This window comes from Diachasma alloeum, unplaced genomic scaffold (assembly GCF_001412515.2).
Source record: "Diachasma alloeum isolate Michigan unplaced genomic scaffold, Dall2.0 Dall_scaffold_01260, whole genome shotgun sequence".
In the NCBI taxonomy this organism is placed as follows: Eukaryota; Metazoa; Arthropoda; class Insecta; order Hymenoptera; family Braconidae; genus Diachasma; species Diachasma alloeum.
The window spans coordinates 100,846-107,850 of record NW_021681369.1 but is presented as its reverse complement, the minus strand read 5'-3'; the positions used below and the strand labels follow the sequence as shown (position 1 = coordinate 107,850).

General features: G+C 37.2%; 1 protein-coding gene across 1 annotated transcript in view; it reads left to right on the top strand.

Moving 5' to 3' along the window:
* Positions 1 to 940: 940 nt before the first annotated feature.
* The window catches only part of LOC107046269 (E3 ubiquitin-protein ligase TRIM37), a gene marked incomplete at its 5' end in the record, with an annotated part of 9,888 nt that continues 3,823 nt past the window's right edge, over positions 941 to 7,005 (top strand). The window contains 5 exon segments of the mRNA XM_015268856.2: positions 941 to 1,235; positions 1,468 to 1,631; positions 2,116 to 2,377; positions 2,512 to 2,623; positions 2,929 to 3,631. Coding sequence (XP_015124342.1) covers positions 941 to 1,235; positions 1,468 to 1,631; positions 2,116 to 2,377; positions 2,512 to 2,623; positions 2,929 to 3,631 — 1,536 coding nt within the window.

Genomic DNA, 7,005 nt, shown 5'->3' with positions numbered 1-7,005 from the left:
AATCGGCCAATTTGTTCGCAAGATATGATTTTTCAAAAATTTGAGTTTTGTTATTTATCCTGGCCAAACAATTAATGTTAAAGGAGGGAAAATTTAGAGAAAGTATATACTCATGTAGTACTTGACTGGGAGCATGCTAATTCAGGATTCTGAGAATGTCCCATATTCGAATATATATGGTATAATCTAGTGGGAAATACGGCGGTCATAGGGGATCTACGTGGTAACTAGCGCTCGACGCGACACCCCTAACACAAGCTGGGCGAATTCTAAAATAGCGAAAGTCTAGTAACGTCCTCCAGACTTCCAGGGGCCGCGGTTCCGCCCAAAATCGCTATTGCTTCAGCCTTTCATTGGTCTGTGACTCTTCTCATCTAGTCTCGGCTCTTTCACCCGCCTTCCGATGTCTCTGCCTGTCTCTCTTATAACAATTTCAAGAGTTCATATATCTATTTGAGGGGATCAAATAGATATATGAACGGTTGAAATTGTTGAAAAGGGATCAACCTGTAACGAGAAAATCTCATTTGCCTTATCAAAAATATTGAGGCAATATATTAGGTTGGTATCTGGTGGAATCGCTCACGGTGTTTCCCTCAAACACGAAAAAAATCGATTTTCGGGAAACGGATAAAATGCTTGAGAATTATGTCATTAAAAAGCTTGCAAATTTCCAATGCAATAAATCAGTTGGCACAACCCATTGGGCTTAAATCCTTTCTGAGAGTTTCAAAGAATATCTTTTAGAAAGGAAAGCTGAAGTTCTTCAGTAAAGTGGGTCGCCAACCAGAGTTTTGCATCGAAACTGTTCTCAATCTTTCAATGGTACTATTTAAAATGTTCTACTCCCTCTTATGGTTGAAAAATTCACGAAAGTAATAAAATACTTCAAGGTTTCAATGATTTATTACAGAGGATTATGCCAAATGTTTCGTTTCAGGTACGAATATAGAGTGGAAATGATTCACCAAGGCTCTCGAGACACTTCCAAGAACATTGTACGTGAATTCGCCTCTGATTTCGAGATAGGTGAATGCTGGGGTTACAATAGATTCTTCAGACTTGACCTTCTTGCTACTGAGGGATATTTAAACACTGATCTCGATACTCTAATTCTGAGATTCCAAGTTCGGCCTCCGACATTTTATCAACGCTGCAGAGATCAGCAGTGGTATATAAGTCAATTAGTTACTGTACAGAATACGTATGCGATGCAGATCAACCAATTAAAAGAGGTAAAATGGTACAAATGGAGGTAAAATTTTCTACAACTCAATCGATTTTCTACTAAAATCAATGAAAAAAACACTCGAAAAGATGAGATAAATGGGCTTCAAAGTTGATTTCTTCATTTACAATTGCTCTGGGATCCAAGAAAATGATTTCTTCTTCAAGTTTTTAGCTTCCAGGTTCCAAACATTGTAAATTCTCCATTCAATTGCATTTTTTTTCCATACGTTTTTGCAGAGACTGGTTATTGAAATTTCTCGAAATACCGTAACGGCTACTCGAGGAGCAGGTGTCACAATCGCATGCCACCAGCAGCAGAATCAAGAGGGCATCGATAATGACAGCAATGAGATTATCCACTCGAATGATGCATTTGTCGAGAATTTCTACAGTCCGTCCCGGTTTGAATTCAATTTTTTTCATTGGAATAGTTGGAAATGAAAAAAATGCTGGGCATAAAAACGGCCCAGTTTATGGATTCTACTTTTTAAGATATTTACAGTTTTTGTCTCTACAACTCCTTTTTGAACCAATGTTATAGTGGATTTCGGCATAAGGCTGCAAAAAACTTTTCTGGCGAATATGAGTTTACAGCCTGAGCCGAAGGCGAAGGTTGCAATCCTATGAGCTAGAAAAGTTTTTTTAGGTCGTTTGACGAATAATATTTTTTATTATAACGGCTGTAGACAGTGATTCACGATCCCGTAATATTGTCAAAACGTACGTAACTTTATATCGACAAAGTGGGCCTTCTCTTAAATACAAGAAGTTTTCGGAAACAATGTTTTTTCTTTATCTTACATTCTCCATTTTCGAAATGTATTACAAGATTGGGAGGTGAAAAATGCCCACTCCGTTTTTCTAATGTTTTTTTTACGATTCTAGGCCTATAGAAAGTGTGATCAATGGCATAACCCATCCAGAATTTGCGAGTAACAATGGGCTGAGGAGGCAACCCTGCCAGGGGGATAGTTTATCCCTTACTCTGCCTCAAAACTTAACTATCTGTTCTCCAAAGTCTGATGATTCTATTGGTCAGAATTCACCAGTTGTGGATAATTCTCCAGCCAAGTCTCAAACTCGAACCTCTCCATTATTCGTCCAGACTTTACGACACTTGTCGTCTAGTTCCAGTAGCGAAAGTGGTGTAAGTATCTCCACAACAATTTGAAAAAATTACTCCATCGACGAAATGAGGCTTTGAAACTATTTTACAAATTGAAATTCCTATTCTTCGAATGATATAGAAAAATGAATGAAATTTCGCTTTCGTTTGTTCAGGAAATTAGTGAAAACGAAATTTATCTGGAAGACTGTGAAAATGAGGAATTGAATCTCGGATTGATTGACGAAAACTTCAACGATGAGAATGATGTCGATGAGTCAATGACAGGTAATGTTCTTTCATGATTTTTTCTCTTGGTTTTATCCATTAAAATTGAATTTTCAATTCCTCAAGTGATCCTAAGCCCCCCAAAATCATGAAGATATCAGCTTTATTTGACTCCTGCTTTCAAAATTTCCTAGAAACTCAAAATAAGGGCCAATTGTTAATTAATAAGGTTGAAACGGAAAAGTTACCAAAGAGATATTTCTGATGCAGAAGGAACAAACAATAAAAATTACTACCAAAAAAGAAAAAAGGGGAAATTCCTTATCCCCGAAAAAGTTCTCAAAAATCATGAATTTCGTTTTCAGGTGAAAATGACGTGGAAGTGGCTGAATCCCTGAAGCCCTGGAACAAAACCTCCTTAAAACCTTGCCCTGAGGATGGTGCAAAGGGTCTAGATACGAGGAAATTCGTGTCTGATCCCTTGGAAGACGAAATAATGCTTTTGCATCTTTTCGAAATGCAGGATAGGAACTCAGGCTCATATCTCTTCTGTTGTAAACACCACTCAAAAGGCAAGTTCAACGAAATCCATGGTGAGCCATCATCCCACCCCTCCTTGACGAGTCCTCACATTTCCGGAGGCCACTGCCCCAGAATTGCCCGTAAGAATGATGGAATAGGAGTTTCCAGTAGTGAGAAACCATTTGCAGACAAGAAACATCGAGATATGGTAGTCAGACTCTTTCAGAGTCATTCGACCCCTAATCTCAAATGTTCTGACCCTCAAGTTGGGGCCCAATGTCTTCCTGGAGGAGCTCGAGAAATCCTTGAAGTCCTAAGAATGGAAGACAAGGGGATCGAACGCGATTGCGAGGAGGAACTTGCACATTCCAGTGAAAGGGAAATTAGTCTTTCTGGTCTGGAGATCAATCCTGAAGAATTGGAGAGGGAGAAAAGGCAGAAGAAGGGCATGGCGACAAAGGTTCTCGATTTTGAACAGCTTCTGGAGAGTTTTCAACTGTGCTCAACGAAGCAGACGGATGTTGCTGTCTGTATCGCGAAGTTGAAGTGAGTGAAAAATGAAAAGAATTAATATGGATATAATATAAAAATTAGAACCAATACTTTACTCGTTCAAGCATGTTTATTTAAAATTGCAAGCACTCAAAAAAATTGTGATTTTTTTTTTCTTAACCAATGCACAAAGTTATCTTCTTCATGCTGATAAGAATTTGAATCTACCAACCCAAGTTAAGTTGGTTATTATTCAGAGATAAAAAAGATGAGGCATTTAATGTTTTAAATATCTTCATTACATGCCTGATGCGATTCATTTTGTTTTTGTTTCTGAATGAAATCTTTGTAATCGTTCAAAATCAAATTTCCAAATTTTTAAGTCAGGATAACTGAATATGGTCTAAAAAGTCTAAATATGCGATTTTTAGATGGTGTCTGTATATATGTATGTTTGTATGCATGTGTGTGTACTTTTTTTCAATTTTTTTCTCGCAATTTTCTATATAGGAGCTTGATGAAATTTCATGAATTTTTCCATGGATATTGACGTTAATAGGCTCTATTCATCGACACTAATTAAAGTTGAATTATTTAGAGTTTGTGAAATACTAGTATTTTATCAAAAATCAATTTTTCGACGTTCAGTCCAAGAATTGTTATCAGAATGAAATGAATCATGGCTTAAAAAATTTGTATTGATAGCCTCTTGATTCTATCAGAATATGATGCGGATCGCATTTATCACTGTTGAGCTACAGCATATGATTTGTGAGATTTTTTTTTTCCATGTTTTTCATGATGAACTGGAAAAATTAACAGTCATATCAATGAAATCATTGCTCAAAAAGATTGTTTTGATGCTTTCTTGATGAAGTGCAAAGATGATGAAAACAGCATAACTATTTATTAAGTTCCATAGTAGCAATATGAAGCTTTAGGTCATATGGAGGTCATAAGGGAGTCATATATGGGTTATATCGGGTCATATAAAAGTTGTACGGGGCATATGGGGGTCATTTGGAAGTTATCTGAGGTTATATGGTATCATAATGGGCTCATGTGGGATGATACAGGGTCATGTGGGGTTCATATGGGGTTATATGAAGTGATATGGGTTCATATGAGATTCATATAGGAGGTGTATGAGGCCATATTGGAATAATATGGCATTATATGGGGCCCTGGCAAAACAGTCCGATTATTTCCGACTGGGTGATAAAAAATGAATCGGCGTTAATGATGTTTCTGTCTTTGCCGTTAAATTCCGATTGGCTGGTATAGGTAGAGTTTGGAGTTTGAGAAAATTATGAGAATTAATAGGATCAAGGGTATGTGGCCGTTATCGTCCGATTACTTTCCAAAAAAGTGGTTGATAGATCTCATATTGTTCATATAAATCTTTAATATTTATTGCTCATTTAAATATCTATATGCATAATATGAGATCTATCAACCACTTTTTTGGGAAGTAATCGGACGATAACTGCTACATACCCTTGTTCCCATTAAGGAGGCCAAGTGGGTCAAGTGCACAATTAAATTGATCATTTTTTTCAAAAACCTTGCATAATAAATTGTGTTAACTTGATTAATTCATCTCGCCAATTTATATTCAAATTGAGTTGGGATGTAATACATGTAAAATTTTCTTTTTATTTTTTCGACCAAAAAATATTTGTTTTATTGACTAAATGGTGATATCTGGTGGGAATCGTGGCAACACCGCTGCTGTCAGCTGATCGTAGAGGCGCGAGGGTTTGTTGATATTCGAACGTGTGTTGGAGGTTATACATGCCTGTGAACAAACCATGGCCTCAGAAAAAAATAAAAATTTATTGCGTGACAAAAGGGGACAGTTTATCTCCCAAAAATGTAAAATTCGTGAAACCAAGTCTCGAGAGGGTGTAAAAAATGATCATGAGCAACAAAAATTACTGAAAGAAAGTGCAAAAAAATCAGAAGCAAGAAAACCGAAGGAAGAATCGAAGGAAGAACCTTTCATTTTCCACGGACGGTGTGTAGTAGAACTTGATACGCTAGGTGATAATGAAAACACCGTCATTTTCTTAATCACCCATCCCTCACCCCCAGACTCCAATATTCCTTTATTCTCTCCACTACTCATTAATATATCCAGATTCAATCTAATGAATTTTTTAAGAGGGAAATGTCGAGAAACACATTTTGTTGGACATTTGGTTAGCCATAACAAGATCCATTGAAATGATTTCCCGAGATGAGTATATCCTGAGACCACTGTTCTTTCGCACAATTCGTTTGAAATTCAATTATAAACACCATTCGAGTCTCATTGATTGATAATTACGTTTGAAATCCTAAAATTCACTTTGAAAAAACATCCATCGTGAGTGACAGGTAGGGTTATGTTGACGGGGGGCGTACAGCGGAGTAGGACAACTGTGTGCGCTGTTGTCGCGTATCATCCATTTTGCTACGAGCGATTTTTTTCCCTGGAAGTGAGTCGAAAAATTAAGGTTTCGTTTTTATTTGCCCCGGTTCCTCTGATTTCGCCCGGATCAATCGATTCAGCTTTTTTAAAATATTTTTTCCATATTTTTCGGGATTTTTCATGAATCTCTAAATTGACCAATCTTTTATTTTAGTGCATAACCTCATAAGAGCCAATGCTGGATCTTCAAATTTTGTTTATTTAAATTCTCAATAATTAATACCGGTTGAAAGGTCAAGATTGTCATCTAAATTTTTTAAATATTTCTCGCTATTACAGGAAAAAAAAATTGAATTTCTGTTGATTTATTAAACATTTTCACTTGGCACCCTTAATTCTCATAATTTTCTCAAACTCCAAACTCTACCTACCAGCCAATCGGAATTTAACAAAGCAAAGACAGAAACATTATTGACGCCGATTCATTTTTTATCACCCAGTCGGAAATAATCGCACTGTTTTACCAGGGGGGTCACACGGGGTCATATGGGGGTTCTATGGGCTCATAAAAGGGTAATATAGGGATCATAAAAGACTCATATGGATTGTAATGATTTTTCTTTGGCCTCAACAAATACTCAATAAACCCTAACCCAGAAGTCTCGATTATCCAAACACGGCCAACTCATTACCTTCGTTCTCGTAATCCGACAAGTCTGAAACGCCAAAAACCATAACGCTAACACTGGACTTCGGGAACAATCAGCAGCTCATCCAATCCTTATTTCGTGTATTTAGGGCGCCAGCCGATTTTTAGCAACGCGGAATCGACAAACCGCAAACGGAACCGTATTTTCTTAAAACTAAATACTGATTGTCCCCAAAAATCCAATAACGACAAGAAACATATCGCAAACCATACGCAGAAATGTGGATTACGAGGGTACGGGATTTACTCGGCTGCTCAGTGTGCGGGTCGTGGAGAGAGGGGTGGATTCGTGGACGAGAACATCAA